General features: G+C 35.9%; 2 protein-coding genes, 1 long non-coding RNA gene and 1 pseudogene across 9 annotated transcripts; 2 read left to right on the top strand and 2 right to left on the bottom strand.

The window, feature by feature from the left end:
• Positions 1-5,192: 5,192 nt before the first annotated feature.
• LOC124889436 lies at positions 5,193-6,570 on the bottom strand. Its single transcript, XR_007048418.1, has 2 exons — positions 5,394-6,570; positions 5,193-5,347 (listed from the first exon to the last, which is right to left on the bottom strand). It is a non-coding gene; the product is annotated as an uncharacterized LOC124889436 (long non-coding RNA).
• Positions 6,571-7,015: 445 nt separating this feature from the next.
• LOC124889435 lies at positions 7,016-8,813 on the top strand (annotated as a pseudogene).
• Positions 8,814-10,426: 1,613 nt separating this feature from the next.
• LOC107850622 (protein WEAK CHLOROPLAST MOVEMENT UNDER BLUE LIGHT 1) lies at positions 10,427-16,875 on the top strand. 7 transcript variants are annotated; one of them, XM_016695280.2, is made up of 6 exons: positions 10,427-10,668; positions 11,057-11,164; positions 12,298-12,510; positions 13,597-14,399; positions 14,515-16,353; positions 16,480-16,875. In XM_016695280.2, the coding sequence occupies exons 4-6, from the start codon at positions 13,632-13,634 to the stop codon at positions 16,573-16,575; spliced, it is 2,703 nt and encodes a 900-aa protein (XP_016550766.2). In that variant the 5' UTR covers positions 10,427-10,668; positions 11,057-11,164; positions 12,298-12,510; positions 13,597-13,631; the 3' UTR covers positions 16,576-16,875. The 7 variants fall into 7 exon arrangements, with proteins under 7 accessions (XP_016550766.2, XP_047257091.1, XP_016550768.2 ...); XM_047401135.1 differs by having other exon boundaries at positions 10,456-10,668; positions 12,204-12,510; XM_047401134.1 differs by lacking the exon at positions 10,427-10,668 and adding an exon at positions 10,806-10,872.
• Positions 16,876-17,957: 1,082 nt separating this feature from the next.
• LOC107851761 (serine/threonine-protein kinase 38-like) lies at positions 17,958-24,451 on the bottom strand. The gene is made up of 12 exons (XM_016696839.2): positions 24,126-24,451; positions 23,464-23,638; positions 22,571-22,654; positions 22,192-22,433; positions 21,761-21,980; positions 21,475-21,639; positions 20,629-20,760; positions 20,288-20,401; positions 19,758-19,805; positions 19,130-19,208; positions 18,353-18,409; positions 17,958-18,225 (listed from the first exon to the last, which is right to left on the bottom strand). Exons 1-12 carry the CDS (start codon positions 24,272-24,274, stop codon positions 18,170-18,172), a joined length of 1,521 nt encoding a protein of 506 aa, XP_016552325.2. The 5' UTR covers positions 24,275-24,451; the 3' UTR covers positions 17,958-18,169.
• Positions 24,452-25,068: the final 617 nt, after the last annotated feature.

The following is a 25,068-nucleotide window of genomic DNA, read 5'->3' as shown; positions in this document are numbered from 1 at the left end:
CAATGACTCTCATTTTTATCTATCTCAACTTACCATCGCCTTATGATGCCCGTGAGGGTTTTCACCGATAAGACTCTCTCATTTTTATTTCTCTCTTGATTTCTTATGCTAAGGAAAATGAGTAGTTCCTAAAATGTGTAATCATATCAATTGCGTGCTTAGCCTTAACATTTTCAAAGATTGATCCGAAGGTCTTTCTTTGGTTGTAACTTAGCTTTTGGATAGGAATAGAAAGAAAGGATGGCAGGGGGCCCAAACGACACTTGAAGTGGGGTGGGACTTACAACTTTTGGAATCAACTCAAACAATGAGGATTAACTCATGCCCCAGTTTCTTTTGACTGGGTGATGCTAAATTATTTATTTGGTTGGACCGAGCCTTTAGTAGGGCAGCCTACGTATCTCACCCCCGAGAGAGGAGAATCAGGTCATGCGTAGTTCTGGCAGCTTGTTCTTTTGCTTTGATCTGATTTTTTTTTTCTTTTATTAGCTCTTTTCACCTTGTGATTCTTTTTTTCTAACTCTATTTTTCTTGACACTCTTTTTTTTTTTGGAAACATTTTTGTCTCTTTTTTGTAACTTTTGACTTTATCTTTTTACTCTACACTATTCTTTGAATTTTGCTTACTCTATCTTTATTCCAAAAGAGGGGTATGAAAGAAAATAACACTAAGGCTCAAATGGGGTAAACAAAGGATGACACAATGTTTGGATAGCAGAATGAAATGCCTTCATCATATCAATCCTTGAGAATGCAAGTACATAATATGCAATTGGAAGTGAGAGAAGAAGATCATTTGCGACATCTTTTTAAGCAGATTGAGTTTGTGCGTCACTACTTCTTCTGTAAACTCCACCTTTGTTGTACATTCCTCACGTCAAATGACTCATGCTTTCGTGGAGCTGCTTATCTTCTTGTTTCTCTTAATATAGGGATCACACGTCCACTATTTGACCTAATTGGGACTTGCCTTTTGATCGATGACCAAGTTGTTCTTGTGATTCTCAAAATAATTGCCTTAACTTATCACTAAATGTCTCAGCACTCTATCTATTTTCTCTTATGCTCTCTTTTTCTAACTTTAACCCTCTGATTTAATGTTCATGCTTAAACTAGATTTTAAGATCTGGCTGAAAATTTCACTAACATGTCATATCACTAGAGTTAACTCAAAATGTACTATGTAAAGAAAACAAACAAACAACACATATTTAAAACACAAAGAAAAATGAGACACTTCATTTAGTCGAAACAAAAGATAGAAGGGTTTGAACATAAACAACAAAAGGACAAAACAAGACAGATCCCGAACTACAACCCTGAAATAATTTGGAGAACAGAAAATAATAAAATAAAATAAGCTACCAAACCCCTTCCTAGTAAGGAGAGGGGTGACTTCTCAATTGCTCAGCCTGACATCTTAGCTACTAGTTTTCATATCAGCATGACTAAAGTTCCCTCACTGTCAATGTTCTGCACCATGATTGATTTATCTTGAATCATCTTTTTAATTTCTCTTTTCAAAGCACGACAATCTTTAATACTGTGACCCTGAACATCGGAATGATATGTACATCGTACATTAGGATCAAAACTTCTTGAATGTGGGTCAGGAGTATACCTAAGGAGAGGAGTGATCATGCCCTGCTGTATCAATCTCTGGAATAAACTTGCATACGACTCTCCAATGGGTTTGAAGCTATCCCTCGACTTCTGTCTCATTTCATTATTTGGCTTAAAATGAAAACCAGGCCTAGAAGGGCTTCAGTATGTATGTGGAGTTGGAGGATGACTCAGCAGAGTTGGCGTAAGCCAGTGTGGGTAAGATGGAGGTTGAACATAAGGTTACGCATTATACACTTGATATGGAGGTGGGGGAATGGGATATAATGGATTTTGGTAAAGATTCTGTGGAGCTTGGGCATAAACTTGGGTTTGAGCCCGTGGGTAATGATGGTGTGGTCCTCTTGCCCATGCCTGTTGTCCAACTGCAATGGCAGATATATCTTCCTCATTCTTCTTTCCTCCCACACTTCCTGAACCTTTTTGAATTGCTTGAGTAGTCTCTTTCAATGTTGCAAAACTCATAATGCGACCCGTCTTAATTCCATCCTCTATCATCTTCCCCATTTTGAGGACCTCAATAAATGGCTTGCCTAATGCAGGTAACAAGTGTTGATAATATGTTTCATCCTGCGCTTGAATAAACTCCTCCACTATCTTACTTTCTTTCATTGGAGGTTTCACCCTAGCAGCTTATTCACGCCATCTAATCGTATACTCTCTGAAAGTTTCAGTACTCTTTTTCTTCATATTAGTTAAGGATTTCTCGTCAGGAATCAACTCCATATTGTATTGAAATTGTTGCACGAATTCATTAGCCAGGTCATCCCAGCTATTCCACTTGTCGATGTCTTGGTCAACAAACCATTCTGAAGCTAGACCTGAAAGACTCTCACCAAAATATGCCATGAGTAATTCTTCCTTCCCTCCAGAGCCCCTTAGCTGGTTGCAATAGCATCTCAAATGTGCTACAGGATCACCTTGTCCATCATACTTCTCAAACTTCGGCATTTTAAAACCAAGAGGAAGATGTACACCTGGAAACATGCACAGATCTTTATATGAGACACTTTTGTACCCCCCAAGTCCTTACAAGTTTTTCATAGTCAGTTCCAAACTTCTCAATTTTCTGGCTATTTCCTCTTGTTCTTCTGTCATAACAGGCTTCTCAGTGTTAGGAGAAAATTCAGGCGGTTGAGGGCAATCGTAAGGACCAGTCGACTTAAATATGGGCTCAGGAGCATAATGCTGATCACTAAAAATATTCAATACAGGGTTGCTTGTAGAGTGAGGAATCACAACTGTTGGATTGACATTAAAAACAGGAGCTTCAGACGGGAGTGGGGCTGCAAAAGCATGAATAGCAGGCGGAGCCGAGCATGTGGTAATTTTGTATTGAGGAGTGAGGAAATAAATATTTGAAGTATTTGGATACTGCTGCCTCGGAGTAGGTCCTGATGCATATTGTGGCGTGTCGACCAAAATAGGAAATTGTGCATGTGACACTGGAGGTAAACTAGAAAGATATTCCAGATTATCTGCGGGAAATGGAAGAGGCGGCAACCCATTAGCCCAAGTTTGATGCATTTCTATCATTTGCTACCTCAATTTCTGAATCTCTTCATTAGCTCCTACATTCTCATTCCCCAAACTTCTCATCTGATTAGTGACAACAAACTCGGTATCCTTGTTGGCCATAACTTTCTCTGTGACTTGGAGCAATATGGAGGACCAGCCAAAATGTCACAAACCAACCACCTTAAACTAACTGGACAAGAGATAGCAAATGCGTTAGAGTTCAATGATTTTTCAAAACCTCTTCTTCTTCTTTTTTTCTTGAAAAAATCACCGAACCCTAGAAGGGCGCCTACGTATCTCACCCCCGAGAGGGGAGAATCAGGTGTGCGTAGTTCGTGAAGTCTTGCCAAAATGGCCAATTAAAATCTTTTTCTTTTTCTTGAAACTTTTTAAAAAAGAAAAGAATATAACAAATTATCAAAAGAATTGACTAAAATCTTTTTGAATTTTTCATTTAACATCCCTATACAAAATGACATCTATGATCACCAAAGAAAATCTTTTTGGGTTTTCAATTTTGCATTTCGTACGAAAATAAAACTTGAACCTATAAAAGGAAAATCTTTTTGTAGTTTTCTTTTAAAGATGTAAATGAAACACTTACTCTAAATAAAGAAAGGAGAAAATCTTTTTGAATTTTTCAAATAAGATCCCCGAACCAACAATAGGCTGCCTACGTATCTCACTCCCGAAAGAGGAGAATCAGGGGTACGTAGTTTGTCCAGATTGGACAATTAATGATTAAATAACAGGCTAGACCCTGACTTAAGAGACACGACCAAATACAGACGATGAACCATGTTAATAAAATCTTTTGAGTTTTCATTTTGATACTTCACAGAAAAATGACATCAACAACTATGAAAGAAAAATCTTTTTGGTCTTTTCGTTATACGAAATGTAAAAAATATCTAAGATCTTTTTTTTTGCATTTTTCTTTTATAAACACATCCTATGAATGAAAAAATGTTTTTGAAGTTTTCGAATTGTGAATGCATGCTAAACGAGACAAAGGAAAATATTTTTGATGTTTTTGAGAAAATGAGTGCGAAAGGTAAAAAAGTCCTTTTGAATTTTGGAATTGTGAAAAATAAAAGCCATAACAAACTCTAAAAACTACGAAACTCTCTTTTTTTTTCTTTTTTTTTCATTACCCACACACTTTACTTCTAACACATGTTTTTCCCAAATCAGTCCGTCAAATGACCACGTTATCCTCAAAGATGCAACATTTAGCACGTAGGGATGCTTTAGAGGTGAGTTTCCTACAAAGGACCAAGTGAGCCCCACTAGGTCTCAATATGATGCACATAAGTATGACCTAAAGGCTGACCTACGTTGGGGTTCACTAACAAGGTTGTTCGGGGGAGCGTATGGTCGATAGTGACTGCGACAGCTTTCCACCTACTCCATAACACCGACGGCTCCCCCCTAAACTAAGGGTGACTCAACTAGAGGTTGTGTACAACACGTGTACTACGTACTTGTTGCAGAAAGAAGGCCAGGGGGTAGACACATGATGCCAGATATAAAAGCGGTAACACATAGGATAAATACTGTACACAAAGAGCACGAAACATTCCATAATGATAAAACAATAACACAAAACAACACAAAAAAATGTTTATACACCTATAGTGCCAAACAAAGCAGATACGACTCCAAAATAAGCTTGAATTCTGAACAAGTTCCCCAGCAGAGTCACCAGAGCTGTCACACCCCTTTTTCAACATCCAAAAGATTCGGTTTTAAGGTTTGAAAGGGTTTTTATTATTAAAGTGACAAAAGTGAAGATTTGTTTCGAAAAGGACTTTTACATTCAAAACTCAGAGTCGCCACTTGGCATGAATCAGATGTGCCAAGTCACCTTTGGAAAATCCTTTTCAAAAAATGATTTGACTCTTGAAACTGGTTTGTGAACAGAGATTCCAGTTAAGGAATTCTGTTGACCGAGGGGAAGGTGTTAGGCACCCCTCGATCCCGTGGTTTGACCACGGTCGCTTGGTGGAGTGTATCGACTATTTTTACACTACGAATAAATAAACCACACAAAACAAGCAAAAACAATCGATCAAACAAACAAGACAAAACAATCCAAAATTTAAAGTCCAGTCCACTTATATAATCCCGAAAAAATAAAAAATGCGAAAATATAAACCTGTCTTGTTCTAAACTAATCATAACTATGCTCCATTACTTTCTCCACCTGATGTTCCGGGCCTTGATCGTGCGCCGTCCATTACTTTCTCCACCTGATGTTCCGGGCCTTGATCGTGCGCCGTCTTCAAGTACATGATACTTCGGGGTATTCCTCGGATAAATCAATACAAATCTCTCGGGGCATTCCCCGGCCAAATGAATACATTTTTAATGCGATAAAATAGAAAGAACCATTCAATAAATATTCACACGTTCAACAAATCACAGTAAACTTTGCCTACCCAACCTACCTTTTGCCTACCCAACTCGACCTATCATGGCACTATCCCGATCGATGGCGTCAATGAATCAAAACAACAATAAATCAAAATTAATCCTAATCCATTTTAGCAATTTGTCAATTCGCGCCCCAAATTCTTTCCTATCAATAGCACAATTAAAACTAACAAATTTGTTCCTCAAACCCTTGAAATCATATCACCAAGCACATGATCATAACATCAATAACATCAGCAAACATCCAACAATCAGAATAGACAAACACATAGTCATAGTCAATTTAAACAACCAAAATAAAGAAAAAGAGAGCGAGTTAAAGGAGTGGACCTCAATAGAACTCGTTTTCGTTGATAATAGAGAAATCCAAAACCGAAAACCTCGAACAAGGAACCTCAATGCGATCAAGATCCAACTCAGTATTGAGGAATTGAAACCCAAAACTGAACTCAACGAACGAGTTAAGATGAACTGAAATCTAAATCCCCGAACCAACAACGAATACCAAACGAACCAGCTTTTTGTATTTTTCGGCAAAACTTGAAATTTTCGGCCAGACCCAATCAGAAACTGCTCATTGTCAGATTATTCCCTTCCCATTTCTACTCCATTTTTCGAGTTTTTCTCTTCTGTTTTGATGTTTTCTCCGGTCTGTTCTCTCCTTGACCTCTTACTCTCAATCTCTCTTCTCTCTGTGTGTGATGTGGATGTATATTACCTAAGTGATGAGGGATCTGTGTGATGTATATATTGTTAATGTATATGATGAGGTGAGTGGGAATTGAGATTGTGAGAGGCCTATGTGTATGTCTATGGCGTGAGGTTAGTGAAAAAAAATCTTGTGAGAGTGTATTGTGTTCTCTGTATATTGTTGAGAGAATCCCATATACTGGTCTATTATTCCCTATATGAATTTGGAAAAATGGAATATCTCAAGTGGGCCCCTCCCTTTTTGTCCTTTTTTGAAGGTTTCTTTCTATGTGCAGTGTATATAATTCTCCCAATGCAAAAAGTACCCAATTCTGTTTTGGTGTCCAAAAATGTGTAAAGGCGTAGGGGGGTTGGGTAGGGTAGTGGTGAGGTGGGGTAGGGGTGGTTAGGATGGGATAGAATTTGTTAGGATAAGATAAAAATTGTTAGGGGTTGTTATTTTTGTCATTTTATGGAGGAATAATTACATGGTTGAGGATACACGATAGGATAAGGTAAAAAGGTTGAACAAAATTACGTGTCTACAAGCATAATTTCACCGGTGGGGCTTGTGGTTAGAGTGATTGTTTTCAGCTGACCTTCGGTAATTCTCCTCCTTAATCCTGATTTGAGACCGACAATGTGAACAAATTTACACAGACAAAGTTATTATTCCTATACAGATTTAATTACCTTTTAGTGATTGTCTTATCTAGCTACTATTGGTTATAGAATTAATTAACTCTTTCCATACTTCTTCTTATTGCTAATACTCAAGGTTCTAAAATATTGCCATACTTCTATTCCAGAAATGAACGAGGCCTACGATGTTTCTTCTCACATTAAAACCATCACATCAACAACAAACCGAAAAGCCTACGCAACGGTTCTTCACTCCTCCGAAGACTATGCATGTGATGCACTTACTCTAGCTCAAAGTCTTGTCAAGATGGGAACTAAACATGACCTGATTCTCCTTTTGGACACGAGTATCTCCGCCCCTAAAGGCAAGGCCCTAGCAAGAGCGGGTTGGAAACTCCGGTTCATCAAGAGGACTCGAAACCCTAGAGCTAAGATGAATACGTATAATGAGTACAATTATAGCAAGTTAAGGTTATGGCAACTCACGGACTATGACCAGATCATTTTCGTAACATCGATTTTCTCTTCCGTTTGCCCCACATATCGGCTACGGGTAAGTAGTAGCGGATCTAGAACTTATTGTGTCTAGCTTGAATTACAATTTATATATATGCGGATGTAATTAGAAGAACTCATTTAACATAAATCTTGAATTTGATATGGGTGTCTATTATCTAATAGGTTAGGCTGAATTTAGACGGTTAAAAATAAATGAACAAATAAATGTGTCTGTAGGTATCTTCTCCAAAATGGGGTGGGTCAAAAATGGAATAAACAATGAGTCATAACATAACCGGTTGAATTACCAAATTTTATATAACTTATTTGTTTGTCGTCTTATAATTTGTTTTATTATCTAACCAAAAAATTATACTTCTTTCTTATGGCTACATATAACATATCAAACCCAAAAAAAAAAAAAAAAAATTGAAAATATTTTGACAAGGTTTTTCATGGATTATCAACCCAACTTTTAGCGATTGCAGAATTAGTACGGTCAAAATATATATGTTGAATTTATGAATGGATTAGTTATTAACACGTCCAAAATTGGGTAGATCAAGTTTTCATGAACCAATATTGTCAACTAGCTAGACTGACACAATAAATTCAAGAAAACCTACTATATATATCTAGCTCGAATTAGATATGAGTTTACTGACTTTAAATTTTGAATTTGCCACGACAGGTAATAGCAAGTCAATTTTCAATTCAGGACTAATGGTGATCGAGCCATCAAATTGCACATTCGATATGTTCATGCAACGTACAAAAGAAATTATATCGTGCAAGGTTTTCTCAATGAAGTATTTGTATGGTGGCATAGGTTGCCAAGAAGGGTTAATTTCTTAAAGGATTTTTGGTCAACAAGTTCAAATGGGACACATTGGTATGTAGCAGATCCTCCAAAATTCTACGCTATACATTATCTGGGATTAAAGTCATGGATGTGTTACAGGGACTACGATTGTAATTGGGACGTTCTTGAAAAGCATGCATTTGCGAACGACGATGCACATAGGAGCTAGGTGGTGGAAATTTCATGATACCATGGATGAGGGCTTGCAAAAATTTTGTGGGTTGTCAAGATAGAGGAAAATGGTGTTGGAATGGATGAGGGAAAATGCTCAAAAAATTGGATTAAAAGATGAGCATGGGAAGATTAATGTTACTGATCCAAGAAAGTTTGCTTGATTAATTAATTAATCAGCTTCTTCAAATAAATTATTTTTTCTATATAATACTAGTTGGTATAGATTATGAAATTCGGGCCGCTTTCTCAAACCTCCAAATAGCAGGACCAAATCCCGTTGCCTTACCCATCAATAGCGGGAATGTCAAAAGCAAGATCTGAATTTGGTTCATTCAGTCAAGCATCAAAACCTTTTTTCCTTTGGAAACTTTCGTAACGGTAATAAAGAATGCTACCTAACTTATAAATCATTCCTCTAATTTTCTCTTTTTTTCTATAATTTGATGAACTAGTTAGATAAAGTGTGTTTGATACATACGAATAATGAATTTATCTTATATTTAGTGACAGTACAAAAGCTATATAATTAGTGCAATTTTCTCTTTCAATAAGTTGTCACATGTTTAGCTATTAGTTGAAAATGTCTAAATCCTAATGAAGTGATGGTTTAAATCGAGTATTAATTAACTTCCTTCCATTGATAATACCATAATTCTTTATCATTCTATTAATTTGTTACTTGTTATTTTCTATAATTTAAAGAAACTTCGTACCCCATATGTATTTGTACGTGTCAATAGGGCTGGACATAAAATATCAAAAATTGAACTATTGAACCAAATTGAAAAAATTGATAATTGGTATTCGGTAATTCGGTATTTGATATGGTATTTGGGAGTAAAATTTCAATAGTTTGGTATTCGGGATTGGGTTTAGTGCAAGATATTAATACCGCTTGGTATTTGATATTTACCGAATATATGTATATATATAGATATATATAAAATACGACATGTCTAACTAACCCAATAGACAATAGTATTAGTCATACCAAAGAATCTCTTGAACCTTGATAATATATTCATAAAAAGCACAAAAAAATACTAGATATGTTTTTATTAAATATACTTTTTGAAGTTTAAACGTAGTTTGCACATCTTCAACTTTAATTTGGTATTACCAAATACCATACCGAACCAAATTTAATTTACCGATTACCGAATTATTGAACCGATATTTAAAAGTATGGTATATGATATCTACTCTCAAACACCAATTACCGAATTACTGAACCCAAAATTTAAAAATATCGAATCGAATACCGAATGTCCACCCATATGTGTCAATGGATGTTGGATGAACAATGAGTGATTCATGATGTATCGTACTATAAAATACAATTATTTGATTAATATTAGTGAAATACACTGCAAAATTTATACATATACCTAAAAAGAACCAAACATTGAGAGTAATTTCACAATAAGAAGAATGAAAAATTGATAAGAAAAGAGATAAACAAATTGAATATGAAAATCATCTAGAAGTAAGAAATGTTAATCAAATAATAATAACCACAAAATTACAGTCATTCAAAATAATCATACTACAGTTTGACCGTTCATTTTTCTTCAGGTACATTCCTTCTCTATCCTCCAAAAATCACAAAATCATATATGGAGTTAATGGAAAATGCCATTACGTTTTTATTTTAATTAAAAGATTTCAAGTTACTCCTACATATTTATCTGTTCATTTTTGCTTATCACATTTGAATTTGACGCGTTCATTAAGCTAATAATTGACACAATTATTTTATTATATTACTCTTATTAATTAATATTTATTGTTAGGTCTTGAAAAGTATTTTCGCAAATACCTAATTAATGTTATTTTTTGAATTTAAATATTGGATAAATAAAAGTGAACGGAGGGAAAATGTTTGGTCAGTCAACTGTAATTTTGCCAGCCACTCGTACTTGTCTAACTGTCAACGGTTAACAATTCTTAAAAAAAAAAAAAATCGAAACAGAAATTCAAATACTACCAAATCTTTTAGTTTTTCTTTATATTTCTATTCAAAAAATAAAAAATACACAGAAGAAAAAAGATAGAGAAAACTGAAAAAAAAAAATACAGACAAAAATATAGAGAAAGAAAGAAGACAAAAGTGAGCTAATAAACTCGCTTTTTTCTTCTTCTTTTTCATATAAATCTTTATTTGATTTATTCATACAAATTTATCTCGATCTTTTATCAACAAATTTTTGTAAATTTATATATAGGTAGGCTCCACTCTCAATTTTTATTGTTTTTCTTATAATCATGGTGTCGAGTCAATTTTTACATATCTCGATTCACGAGATATCTATTATGTCTCACCAATAATATATCACGTAACTTTGTCTATCAAGTTTAGAAATGACAAATATATTATTTTTGTCTCCTCTCTCGATCGTTATTACTTTCATTATAACTGTATTGTGCAGGTTAGCTTTTGTGTATCTTGATTAAATTCACAAAATATTTGCGACCTTCCACCAATAACATATGAAAAGAATTATTTAGCTTTTTGATTTTGTCTCCTCTCTCAATTATTGTTGCTTTTTTATTCTTTCCTTTATGAACATTTGTTGATCCAAATAATTGACTTTTTTTCTTTTTGTTTTGCAGTGATATTTGGACCATATATTTAATAAGAATATTTCTTTTATTTCCCTTTTTGGGGAATATTTTCATACACAGAAAGAAAGATCATTAATAGCTTCTGGGTTATTCCTGGTATGTTAGTTTCTTTTCTTTTTGTATGTTAGTTTCTTTTCTTTTTCTTTTTGAAATATTTTTTCATGTTTATCAGATGATATTTAAATATGTAAATTATTTGTTAATCCTTAATTAAGATAAGATTGTATTTCGTGTATATTATTGAAATTAATGTTTTATGGTAGATATGTCCAATATGCCAAAATCTAAAGAAAAAGAAGTTGCAATCTTTGATTAATTACATAAGATTATATGTAATTTTGGCCTAGGATGAGTCTCTGAGTTTTTTTGTAATCTTATATGGCTAATCTTGTTTTAAGCATAGTTTAATTTTATAAGCTTGCTCATTTATGATTATTGGCTACGGATGAACAAAGATTTTCTTCGAGGGGGGTCAAAATACAATGAAGTAAACACACGAGAAAATTAGGGGATTCAACATATAGCATATTTTACCGATATACATACACAATGTAATTTTCCAGCGAAGGTACCTTTTGACATATTTGTAGGAAGCTTGGTCAACTTGCTTAGTGTTAAGAGTCTCGTATTTGTTTAGATGTACTTGGGCAATCCTTCCTCGGGAGTTGACTTGTGGATTTGAGTTAGGCGCAAGTGCATATCTATATATGGTATCAGAACCAGGTCTATTGCCATTTCCAGTTAGACCTGGGCATGTAGGGGGTGTTAGAGTTGGTTGGAGAATGGGCTGGTGATTTGTTCATATGAACTTGGACAATCCCCCGTTTGTGAGCTAGTGTATTGTTTTCAGTTTCTATTTACTATGGAGGGTGTGCTAGGCCTAGCATAATTCAGGTGTTCTAAGCAAATATTCTTGTTAATCTGAAATGTGACTATCAACTGCTAAAATGGCTAATTAGTGATTGAAAAGTGGGCGTTTGGATGTGATCATTGACACTCTGGTTGAACTTAATCTAGTTGGGCATTGAACAATCAATTCTAAACTGTTTTTCTCTATATATTTTCAACTTCTGATAATTTCTTTTTTGTTTGTTTTGACAAAACTGCCATTATTTTCTTTCTTTGATGATGCTAGCTACAGGCAGCGCCACTTATAGGGAGTGTTTAAGTAGTTTCTTTTTTATTTTTTTGCCTAAACTGCCATTATTTTCTTTCTTTGATGATGCTAGCTACAGGCAGCGCCACTTATAGGGAGTGTTTAAGTTGGTATCAGTGTCACTAACAAAAGTAGATGTCGTGATGCTTTTGCATGTGAACTAGCTTTTATTCGATGACTGCAAGCAAGATAACTGCACATTTGAAGTGCATACTGTTAGCCCTCAGCTTCTCAGAGCTTGCTTTATGATTAGTTCTCTTTGCTGTCGCTACATTGTATTTCACAGGTAAATGTAACAGAGTCTGTTTCTTTATGTTTAGTGTAGTTGAAGGTTTGAAACTTCCTATCTAGCTTATCTGTTAGGATCTGAGTGTCACCCTCTTGGGAAATTTCAAGATTCTTTTTTGGTATAACCATCTTATATCCGGAATTCATTGGCTCAACTAATCCAGATTCATGTCGTGTATGAGCCCGTTGAAGGGGAAAGTGCTCCCTATAGGCAGACCCAAGATTCTTTTATTTCTCTAAGGGATTATCTTCTAGCTATTAATCCGCTAAGCAGCTAATCCTCACATGAATCGTGTCTAACCTTTTGAGGTGGTAGAACTATATGCTAGAAAATAAAAGAACTTACCACTTGATGCACGTTTAATTTCTGTGCTTTTCTTTTTGTGATCGATCGCTCATCTCTATTATGATTATATGTTGCTCATAATTGATATGTTACCTTTTGTAACACTCAGATACTTTAAGATTGTTACTGCAGCTGTATACCTTATGGGACACAATCATTTTGGTTTATCTTGATATTTGGGAATGTAAAATGAGACGTGTTGGAGTTTAATTATATGATAATTAGTGAGGTATCCCATTTAGGAAAAGCACAGAGAGAAATCACGTTGCCAAAAAATCACAAGGTAGAAATTAGAAATCATGACGTTCAATTGGGAAAGGAGGTAGTAGTTTAGTTTCTAATCACGTTCCCCTTGCTATTCTAGCAAAGACAGACTTCAATTTAAAGAACGGCGCATATGAGCATAAATACTTTCAAATAAATGAGCTAGTGTCGTCTGCAGAAAAATGACGCATTGTGTTTGTTACTGTGCATTCCCTCATCTCTGGGTCCTTAGATATTCACTAAACGCCTTCTGTACATTGGACCTCTTTCTTCACTTATGAGCTATGCAATTCTATATTGTTGCAAAATGGATGGATCTACATCAGCATTTGCTTTGCGTTTCTCCAGTTAGTGTTAAAGGAAAACCATTTAATATATCAAGTTCCATGGTTCACTTCGTGATGGAAGTTTGCTGGTGTTTGTTAAAGAGGTTATATATCTCCTAACTTTTTCCTATGTTTAATTTGTTTCTAGGTCTCCACTCAGTTATCCTTGGCTCTTAACTGGCAATGGAAGATGCGAAAGACCTGAAGCAAAATGCTGCAGACTCCTTTCCAAATGAGGATCAATCACTTAGTTCAACTCAAACCAGCCAACACGCGAATGAAAATGCAAACTCCTCTGAACATGTAGGAGAGGATTCTCAAAGCTTGTTGCTGGAAAAGAGCGAGACTCATCCAACAGGAGCTTCGGTTTCAGCCTCTCCCGTTAATTCTGATAAAGCAAGTGGTAGTTCTGAAACCGGAGGTTCCCAACTGTCTTCTAGTCCTGTCGATGGAAACACAGCAGCTCTATCCGAAACCAGTCCATCATCCCTATCAAATGAAAAAATAAATGGTTTTAATGGTAGTGTTCACAACCAACAACATAGTACTTGTGATGTTCCAAAAACTGACACATTGGCCCTAAAAGAGGAAGAAACAAAAGATTCTTCTGAACATATTCAATCTAATCATTCAGGTGAAAAATCAATTAATAATTCTCCTAGTAGTACCCGAAGTGCTGATGATTCATCTTTCACTTCCCCCGTCCAAGTGATTAAACCTAAAAATAAGAGTCGTGCAAAGTCAATGGATAACATCGATCAGCACCTAACCAAGGCGTCCCCGCTCAGAGTCAAGATCGCAGGAACCGCTGCTCAGTCTAAGCATCCTGAGAACTTTGATGTAAACAGAGTTAATATCGACACAGCAGCACCAATCCAATCTGTGAAACAGGCAGTTTCAAAGTTTGGAGGGATTGTCGATTGGAAGGCTCATAGACAACAGACAGTGGAGGTATACTTTCTAAAATAAGCACTTTTTCTTCTCAGAAGCTTGGCCAAACAGACTATTTCACGTTATTTTCTTGACTTTAAAAGTTCACATTTTTTTTTCTTCTTTGTTTGTGCAGAGACGGAATGTTATCGAGCAAGAACTAGCAAAAGTGCAGGAGGAGATCCCGTTGTATAAGAAAAAGTGTCAGGATGCAGAAGATGCAAAAGTGCTAGTCCTGAAAGAACTAGATAGCACTAAGAGACTCATAGAAGAGTTGAAGCTCAACCTAGAGAGAGCACAAACGGAAGAGCAACAAGCAAGACAGGATGCAGAACTTGCCAAGCTCAGGGTAGAAGAGATGGAGCGGGGGATTGCTGATGACGCTAGTATTGCAGCCAAAGCACAGCTTGAGGTTGCCAGAGCCAGACTTGAAGCTGCAGTTTCAGAGCTGCAATCTGTAAATTCTGAATTAGAAGTTCTCCGTAATGATTATCATTTATTGGCGTCCGAAAAAGATGTTGCCGTGAAAAATGCAGAAGAAGCTGTATCTGTATCTAACGATGCTGAGAAGACAGTGGAGGATTTGACTGTTGAGCTCATTACTTCAAAGGAGTCTTTGGAGGCTGCACACTCTGCACATCTGGAGGCCGAGGAACACCGAGTTGGAGCAGCTATGGCAAGAGAGCAAGATACTCTAAACTGGGAGAAGGAACTGAAGGAGGCAGAAGAGGAGCTTGAGAGGCTAAACCAGCAAATTCTGTCTGCAAAGGATCATAAGGCAAAATTAGATACTGCTTCATCTTTGTTACAAGATCTCAACAATGAGTTAGCAGCTTACATGGAATCAAAGTTGAAACAGGAGGCTGATGAAGAAGAGAACTCGAAAGGCGAGCTATTAGAGCCAGAGAAACGAAATCATCATGAGATACAAGCAGCGGTGGCGTCAGCTAAGAGGGAACTCGAAGGAGTAAAGCTCAACATTGAGAAAGCAACAGCTGAAGTAGAATGCTTGAAAGTAGCAGCAATTGCATTGAAGGAAGAACTGGAAAAGGAAAAATCAGAACTAGCTTCTATACAACAGAGAGAAGGAATGGCAGCAATTGCTGTTGCATCTCTTGAAGCTGAGTTGACCAGGACAAAGTCAGAGATTTCCGTTTTGAAGACAAAGGAAAAAGAAGCAAGAGAAAAGATGGTAGATCTGCCGAAGCAACTGCAAGAGGCAGCGCAAGAAGCCGACCATGCAAAGTCACTTGCTCAAACGGCTCGTGAAGAGCTGAGGAAGGCAAAGGAAGAGGCAGAGCAAGCAAAGGCAGCAGCTAGCACCGCGGAAAGTAGACTGTTTGCAGCCAAAAAAGAGATGGAGGCTGCCAAAGCTTCAGAGAAGTTGGCCATAGCGTCTATCAGTGCTCTACAAGAGAGTGAATCAACCCAAAGCACTATGGATGAGACAACTGGAGTAACACTTTCTTTGGAGGAGTATTACGAACTCAGCAAGCAGGCCCATGAGGCAGAGAAACAAGCTAACATGAGGGTGACTACAGCTATGTCCCAAATAGAAGTAGCCAAAGAATCAGAATTGAATAGTCTAAACAGGCTCGAGGAGGTCAATCTTGCACTGACTGAAAGGAAGGAAGCACTGGAATTGGCACTACAAAAGGCCGAGAAAGCCAAAGAAGGAAAATTGGCAGCAGAACAAGAGCTGAGGAAATGGAGAGCGGAGCATGAGAAAAGACGGAAATCTGATTTAAAGAAAACAAGCGCAAGAAAGAGTTTCGAGGAGAATAAAGAATCAAAAGCTTCTGAACATGCACCAGAGGCTGCAGTACCTCATCAAACCTCAAGTCCAAAAGAAAATGTCCAAACAAGAAACAGTGAAACCGATTCATCTCCAGAAGTGAAGGTGCCAAAGAAAAAGAAGAAGTCCTTGTTTCCGCGCATCTTAATGTTTCTGGGCAGAAAGAAAGCACAGGCCAAGGCAAGATGATGATCTCTGCTCCATTTTTCTTGGTTTGAGGCGGGTAAATTCTTGTAGAATATTTATGTATATAATAAGGTATTTTTATGTACAGTACTAAAATAATTCTCACTTTCTGGATGGCAGATTCTAGAGGGCAATAAGTTTGTCATAGGTTTGGCTCTTTCAATAAGCCTTTGCGTATTAAAGTTTTTGGCGGCTTCAAATGTTTACTCCTCTTAGTTCTGCAAAAAGCTAGCAGCAAATTCAAAAGTTTGGCCTCCTGAAGATATGAGTTTCCTTGTGTTTGTTCCTATGGGTTATATAGTGCAACACATCAAGTTTTGCTATCACTTGGCATATGTTTCAATGCTAATCGTCTCATAGTCCGAGTTCTAAGTTCTTTATTATCCTAATATGTTTACCTGTTTGTAATAATATCATCCATTTTTTTTTTTTTGCATATAGTCCTGATTGTTTGTTGTAATGAATGGAGTCAATTGTGCAGAAGATTCCTTTGCAATATAATGTATTTAAGCTGAACTTTTAACTTTCTGTGATTTGAAAATCATTTTATCCCCTGACATTTAGTCTTCATGTTGGAACCATATTATACCATTCTGTGTAATATATGCCATGTCTATTATTTGCCTCAAATAAACATAATCTAGAGGTCCTCCAATAGTTTTACATCAAGAAACTATGTTGCTCCGACTCTCAAAAATGTTGTCACACCCGTGCCAGAACAATAAAATTGCACTACTTAAGGAGGATTCAATATGCACTGGGAGGTACTTTTGAAGAGTTCGAGCAATACAGTCCAGAAATGTATGAAAAGATCGATCTGTATATAAGTTGTTATATAAGGTTTCTTTGCTTCACTAGATGGCCATTACATTATGAACATTGCAGCATCTGCAAATAATAATAAGATGGCCCAAGACTCCCCCACTGATCGGAGTAAGCTGATTCTCTTGCCCCCCCCCCCCCCCCCCCCCCCCCCCCACCCAAGATGTTTACCACCTCTCATACGGCTTTCTAATCTTTTTCTGGTCGTTCCGCTCATGAGTTTGATCAACTTAGGGACCTCAGTAACTACACTACCATACAAAAATACCAATGGTGGATTAATTCAGATATTCGTCACTGATGGATTACAGACAAATTTTACCACATCTGAATTGCAAAAAGTCTCACTATTTATTAACTGGAAGAAAGCTGATACCCCAAAACACACTATAATGTATATTTCCATGTACCTATTGTGGGAAAAATCACAGAAATTCTTCAAAGCTTGAAGTATATCAAACATGCTCTTCAAAGTTTGAGGTGTGTCGATAAAGATTCAACAAGCTCTTTTAATATAAACCAATGGCAGTTGTATCTCGCGCACAAGGGGTGGGGGCAAATCTCGCCAGTTTTGCCTACAGTCTATTTCTCATGTGCGCGAGCCCAATCCCTTTTAGTAGCTCTTTACAAAAGACCAGTAAAGGATGAGTCCTTCTGAGATAGTATTCACTTCTTTTCTAACACCTATAACCACCTCTAGGTGCAATGACATTTTGCAATTCTACAAGTAAATTCAAACATCACATTAACCAAAGTATTTGAAGCAAAACTGTTAATTTCCCATAAATGCTATTTGATTGAATTGAGCCATGTATATGTTTTCCTGTACATTTACCATATTACATGGTGAAGGCCAGAGAGAATAAAAATGGCACTCAAAAAAATTGAGAAATTTAATTCTGACTGTTTATTCCCCCTTATATACACAAACAATTTGTGCTTCTTGTCCTCTGTAGGAACTAAAAGACATGCAAAGGGGACTCCAAGTTCAGCTGTTCCTCTTTTGGTTGTCCTCCTTTATTGTGTCTTGCAAGTCTACGCGGCCTGTGGTTAAAAAAAGAACACGAAGCATCAGCATAGAACACGACTAACAGTGTGGTTAAGCAGCATTCATCTCATGATTCAAATTGCAACAACTACATGTCATATTACATTGAGAAAGTTAACTTACCAAATAATGATACTAACGATGGAGGAGGCTTTGATCTATTTGAACTCGCGTCTATCCCTGCATGATGAAGAAAGGCCTTTAAAACTAGTATATTGACAGTATAGAGACGGTGTTACTCGTGGAAAAGTTTTGCATCAGTGACAAAAGTGTCTAGAAATCTAAGCATGAGAACAGTTTCCCTACTTTCTTCAGACCTTTGAAATTTTTCGTGACAAGTGAGCAAATCTGATGCTGATTCTAATACTAAATATCTCCAATACTGCATCATTGACTATGTATGAGGTCGCGGATTTTCTAAAACAAAACAGACATAGATGTCCATATGTTGTTTGTGCTCTCAATTTGTGCAACCAGGAGAACAACATACATGCAGTGGAGATAGAAATTGTGAAGAATAGGATAAACACAGTTGAAGATACAACTTAATGAGAGTTCATTTGTTTTTAGCATAGCCACCTCTATGAACCTAAACTCTCTGATATCCATGGGAAAATAGTCTGGAGAGAAAATCGACAAAGTTTGAGAACGTGTTCAAGCAATGTCTTTCAATCCTTGTAAATTGTAGAGATAATTACTTATTCACAACAATTTCTACTGAAGCAGCAATAAGTTATGATAAACTAATTAAGTGGATAATATACACTAATTAAGTAGTTACCTTATTTCCTTACACTTATTAAGGTAGTTTCATAAGGAACTTGACATATTCTAACTAATATCTTACAGCAAAACTTAAAAGAACTTTATTCAAAGCAGCTGTGTTCTAAAAGTTGGCACCTGAAGTTCCAGCTGATTTAAGGATGTCTGATTTCTTGTAAGTATATCCAATAAAATTGGCATCTTTTGATGTTAACATCTGCATGTTGGAATCGACATGTTAGGAACCGGTCCAGAATAGACTTAAGAGGAGCCATGTCTTTGGAAGAGAAAAAAATACTAACATGAAAACTCTGAAATTAAGAACATGAATAAGTTACTAATATTCAGATGTGTATTTACCTTCAGACGTCTTAATCTTAATGCAAACAAATGAGACTTAAGTCCTCCTCAAGAATCAGGGCAACAGGTAACCGATATGGTCTCACTAATACAAGCATAAAGTTCCCAAATACTTAGATGATGACAATTATGTTTATACAGTTAGAGCTTTTTATAACAGTCATCTTCTATAACAACCTTTCACTATAACGGCCAAATTTTAATTTGGAACCGACTTTCATATTATGTTATATTATGTGTTATCTATAAAATCTTGTTATAGAAGCCAAAAAATATCTAGACAAACAATGTTGTTATAGAGAGGTTTAACTGTAGTTAAATTCTTGCGTTGGGTTTTCTTTTCTATAGTTTTTTTTTCTTTGAGGGGCCGGAGTGAAGTAATGCATTGTAAACAAATAATCATTACCTTTCGCCAAGGTCCCACTTTTGGTGCTGTCGATTGTGTACCTTCTACCTATAAGTGAAAAAGTTAACATATGTAGATGAAAAAAGAAGTTGTTTAAGGAAAATCTCACACAAACTACATGGATCAATGTGGAAAACAGAAGGATTGGAAGTGAAGATGCAAAATAATGAATTCATAGGAAGCAGAAAGGGAGATATTTATTGATACTACTCGGAGATAGCCATGATTGAACCAATCAAATTCATAAATGATGAATGAATTAGTCGAATTGCATGTAGAAGTTACTAAGGTAAAGAAAAGATGGCTGGTATCTTCATCATTTTTGGACTAGGCAGAGAAAAACAGAAATGTCAGCAAAGCGAAGGAGATATATAACGAGGAAAATGTTACTCATATTTGGCTCATGGATCATGAGGCAAAAGGATGACTTTCAACTGACGTCATTGTTATGAGCATTAACTTACAACTACTACATCCTCCCAAGAAAGTCAAATTAATGTAATATGTTTTCCATAAGCAAAAATACTCACTTCAGGAAACTTCTCAAAATTCTGAGTGTCTAATTGTCCTGTAACAATGGGTTTGTAGGCAGCTTCCATTGCGTAAAGTGCATCCCACTTAGTTCCTTCGAACCAAGGATGAGCCTAAGAAACACATCACAAGTTAGGAGGAAGAAAATCACAAAATCGAGGTGTCGTGACAGCATCCTAACTTGTACCCAATATTTGAAAAAATGATGACGAAAAATGTATCCGTTAATTAACAAGCAATAAGTATAATTAAAAAGAGAAAGGGGCATATTCCATATTTATTTGTCTGAAGACAGTGTCTGCATAGTTGGCATTAATTCATCTCTTTCGCGGTTATTTACCTTTATTTCTTCCACTCCTCTGGTCCCCAACCTTGATTCAACATCACACAACAAACGACAGATCAAATCCTTAGCCTCATCTGATACTTTTGGTTCTTCCGGGAATTTCAAGCATGCTCTCCAATTGATAATCTGATACATAAAAAGAAATATAACTGTCAAAACAAGGGGAAGAGGGATTGGAAAACAGCAAGCTGAAACAGTGAAAATGATGCAGCTGTAAATTGCTACAAAAAAAACTGCTGTGAAGAAGGAGAAGCTGAAACTTTTTGAGTGTTTTCTATTTTCTGGATAGTTATAAATGTCTAATGTCATCCCTTATTTATACTTATATAGGGATGATTCTAGATACTACAAATCTAGAGTGTTCTCATACAAATATCTCCCTCAAATATTTAGCACCCTCTAAATCTTTCCTAAATATAAATATCAAATAGACTACACTATTCCTTTCTAGATTCTTCTACCTAGAATTACCTAAATATCTAGATATTTCCTCAACATGATTATACTAGAAATTTCGCTAGACTATTCTAGAGACTTAACTAGAAATCTATGATTCCAAAAGATCTACTTTAATATTTTCACAATAACACATCATACAAAGATGAGGGATACTTGTAAACGCTAACAGGATACTGACCACAAGTTTGAAACTCATTTTTCTTGTCCAAAAAGATACTCAAAGAAATGAGAAAGCAATCATTTCTGAACCATGACTATTTTTGAAATCTTTGTTCGCAAAAGCTAGGTCTCGGTCATGTTTGTAGATCATTCTAGAGTCATTGTGTGTGAAAGGAATTATCTTATTTTCATCATACAATTAACAAAAGAATATTGAAGTACCTTGCGACATGTTAGCCTTGGATCTTCTGAACAGAAGGGAGGATAACCTGCGAGCATTTCGTACAAGATTGCTCCCAGTGACCACCAATCACATTCCATTCCATATCCTTTTTTCAACAAAACCTCGGGTGCCATGTAATCAAGAGTTCCCACAGTAGAATACGCCTACAAATGAGTTTCACTGATAAGTTGGTTATATTCAACAATCAATCATGGCATAATCTATTAACAACGAAACCAAATTTAAGAACTTGGAATTCAAGTACTTAATTTAAAATGAGGATACCAGGGCACGGCGGTTGCGTTTCCACTGTTGTAATTGTTCTTTTGGCATTAACCATGGATCTCTATCACTATCAGCAGTCTCACTTAAGGACTCCTGAGTTGTCAGATCCTCATCTTCCAAAAGTGACGAGTATTTAGTTTCCAGTGGTTTACATAAACCGAAATCAGAAAGCTTTAGATGTCCATTTTTGTCCAGTATAAGGTTATCAGGTTTAATGTCCCTGAAAGCCGAATATATAAATCCTAAATCAACTGCAAGGTTAAAATGTTGTAGTCGTAACCTACAAATGTTCGCACACACACAATAATAATGGCATAAAAAGATGGCATCAAAAGCATGGCAACAGACAAGTAACATGTTATACTTCTACGGAATCAATCAAGTAGCACGCAATGTTGCACAGAAAGCCAAATGATGCATTGTTCAGATACCTGTGCACATAATTGTGCTGATGAATAGAATGAATTGCTAAAATACTTTCTGCAATATAGAACCGTGCGACGTCTTCAGAAAGAATATCTTCTCTCATGAGTAAGGTCATAATGTCACCACCAGGTAAATATTCCATAATAAGGTATAAGAAGTCTGAATCCTGGAAAGAATAGAAGAGTTTCACGATGCATCGACTATCAACCTCTACGAGCAAATTCCTCTCAGACCTCACATGTTCAACCTGAAAAAACCAGATGAAGTTTATGTACATCAGCATACTTGGATGTGTAATTTAGACATAGTATTGATGATCAGAAATTTTGAGTTTTACATAAGGATTTCATAAGAATACTATGTCGCTATATCATTAACTTTCACCTGCCCTCGACTAAGCATCTCTGATTTCTTCAACTTCTTCATGGCAAAAACATCGCCTGTACTTTTAAATCTACACAGTCTAACCTGCGTTAGTAAATCAGATCATGTAAGAAATCACTTCGTTTGGAATCTGTTTTCATTGCGCCCACACGTGAATATTGTGTAATTTTGATTCTCAACATGCTAGGCAATAGAGCTCTTGCTGAGAGTAAAATTTAAAGATGTTAAAGTGCAATTCAGTACAAGCATGGATATCATGTCTAGCATAGAGCTTATACTATAACAGCGAGTTCGGACCCCTTCACAAACTTTACAAGGGACAAAAATATAAAGATTAGAGCAAGTGCGAAAACAAAAGAGATTCCTGTCCTAAGCTCTATTCATGTGGGAAAAGGGGCGTTGATGCAGTTTTAAAGCCCATCTGTCAGTTCTTGAAGCATATATTTACCATTTACGGAGACAGACAGTACGAGCTGGAGATCATGTGTGCTTCTTCACAACAATGCCAGTGTGAAAGCCTTAAATGGCATAAAAAGAAACGCGATATGAAGATATTTCAGACTCTAACTCCACTTATGTTCGTTTAACTTGCAAAGGCACTAACTTTAGCCTTAATAATCAGTAAATACAAAAACGAAGACATGTTTTACGTTACTCCAAGTGAAAAGGGGCATCTGATTTGTTGATCCAAGCATCAGCACTAAACTACTAAAATCAATCAACCAATGAACTATGCCCCAATCTTCAACTAATTAAATTCTGCTCTATTCCAGCCCCATTTCATACAATACTAATTAAAGCAACACGATTGGCTCCAACCATCTTTTTGAGTAAATCTGCATCATGAAAACATGTATTATAGAAAATATAGAGTTGTAAAAAAGGCAACGTACCTCCCCGAATGCGCCTTTACCAATGACAGTCAACAGTTCAAAGTCATCAATTCCAACTTTATGCCTCTGCAATCTCATAAACTCTGTCTCCCTCTTCTCCAAATTCCTTAACATCTTCTCTTGCTCATCATCCGGTATTTGTGCTTCTTGAGCCTTCCTCTGCAACGCTCTTCGCCTGTAAACACAAACATAACAGAAAACAATTTATAAGTCATATACAAACTACACATATTGCATCTACACAACAACTAAGCCTCAGTCCCAAACAAGTTAGGCTATATGAATCTTCAAAGTCAACATTATACGAAATACAAAGAAAAACAAAAAGTACAACAAATTCTCTATATTTTCATACTAGCGAATCTTTGATAAGGCTAAAAGACTCCTAAAAGTATAGGACCTAAAGTAAATGTCTCTTTCCTTTTTGACAACTCTTTAACTTCAACTTTCAACATGACATGTTTAAGACCACAAGATTAAACGACATTTTAATACATCCTACGTATCTTTTAATTTAAGACCACAAATCTTAAACTTCGTATCAAGTCAAAGCCAGACAAACAAACTGAAACGGAAGGAATATTAACATTACCAACATACATGCCCTATATAAATCTAGTCAATTCACGATGAATCCTCACAATACTACGTTAAAAAATAACCTTTCTTTGCGATCTTGCAAGCCTTGAAGATAGTTCTTGTAATGATTCTCAATGATTTGCTTAGCAGCAGCTGCTTTTTGACGAGTAACTGGTGAGGAAGCAGAGAATTCTGGCTCCAATGAGTTGAATACTTGATCAGTTCCTTCCATTTTGATCCAAACTAAAACTTCCCAGATCCCAAAATAGAAAGACTGAAAAGCACTAGACACAAGAAAACAAGAAAACTATATAAAGAGTACCTTGTATAGCAAATTATTAGAGGTTTTATAAAAAAAAAAATTCAAGATTTGGAGTTAGTTGGTTTATATTGACAGTAAATTCAGTTGAGAAAAGGCTATATTTGTCTCTTTCTATTATGACACACTCCTCCGTCCGTTTTTACTTCTTCAGTATTGACTTCTCACACACTTGAGAAGCAATAACTAGAATGACAATTTTATGGAACAACCATTTGAATATACTTCCTCCGTTTCATAATAAATGAATTAACAAATTTTGGCACATAGTTTAAGGAAAAAGCATTAAATACATAAATTTAATACAACTTTTCATTTTTACCTCAAAAAAAAAAGCTGACCGTGTAATATATTTTCAAAAATTAATTAATTGTCAAATCATAAGGGTAAATTTGAAAAAAATATTCAATGATTCACTTATTTTGAAACATCAATAAATACCCCAATAATTCACTTATTTCAAAACGAAGGGAGTAATAAGTTAATGCTTTGAGATGTGACTATAGTTAATACTAAAGATAAATAGAAGCTAAACTCTCGATTTTCTAAACTAGACTGTAAAAATAAACATCTATTTTTAAATAGCGAAAAAAAACACCTCAGTCTACTAAACTCCTGTTGTGTGTCCGACCAGGGAAGGATTGGACAACAGAGTATATTTTCAAGACTGAATTTATTTTTGGTATATTGAACAAGTAAAAATATAT

Source organism: Capsicum annuum, chromosome 12 (genome assembly GCF_002878395.1).
Source record: "Capsicum annuum cultivar UCD-10X-F1 chromosome 12, UCD10Xv1.1, whole genome shotgun sequence".
Classification (NCBI taxonomy): Eukaryota; Viridiplantae; Streptophyta; class Magnoliopsida; order Solanales; family Solanaceae; genus Capsicum; species Capsicum annuum.
This window is presented reverse-complemented; position numbering and strand designations above follow the sequence as displayed.

What these genes read in the sequence shown, in the direction of transcription:
- LOC107851761 (XM_016696839.2), bottom strand. Translation starts at nt 24,274, where the DNA reads ATGGAAGGAACTGATCAAGTATTCAACTCATTGGAGCCAGAATTCTCT. An exon ending in CAAGGCTAACATGTCGCAAG is followed by an intron (nt 20,761 to 21,474) that starts GTACTTCAATAT and finishes TTTATGTATCAG; the next exon opens with ATTATCAATTGGAGAGCATG. An exon ending in ATTTTGAGAAGTTTCCTGAA is followed by an intron (nt 19,806 to 20,287) that starts GTGAGTATTTTT and finishes TTTCACTTATAG; the next exon opens with GTAGAAGGTACACAATCGAC.
- LOC107850622 (XM_016695280.2), top strand. Translation starts at nt 13,632, where the DNA reads ATGGAAGATGCGAAAGACCTGAAGCAAAATGCTGCAGACTCCTTTCCA. An exon ending in ATAGACAACAGACAGTGGAG is followed by an intron (nt 14,400 to 14,514) that starts GTATACTTTCTA and finishes TTGTTTGTGCAG; the next exon opens with AGACGGAATGTTATCGAGCA. An exon ending in GAAAGAAAGCACAGGCCAAG is followed by an intron (nt 16,354 to 16,479) that starts GCAAGATGATGA and finishes TCTGGATGGCAG; the next exon opens with ATTCTAGAGGGCAATAAGTT.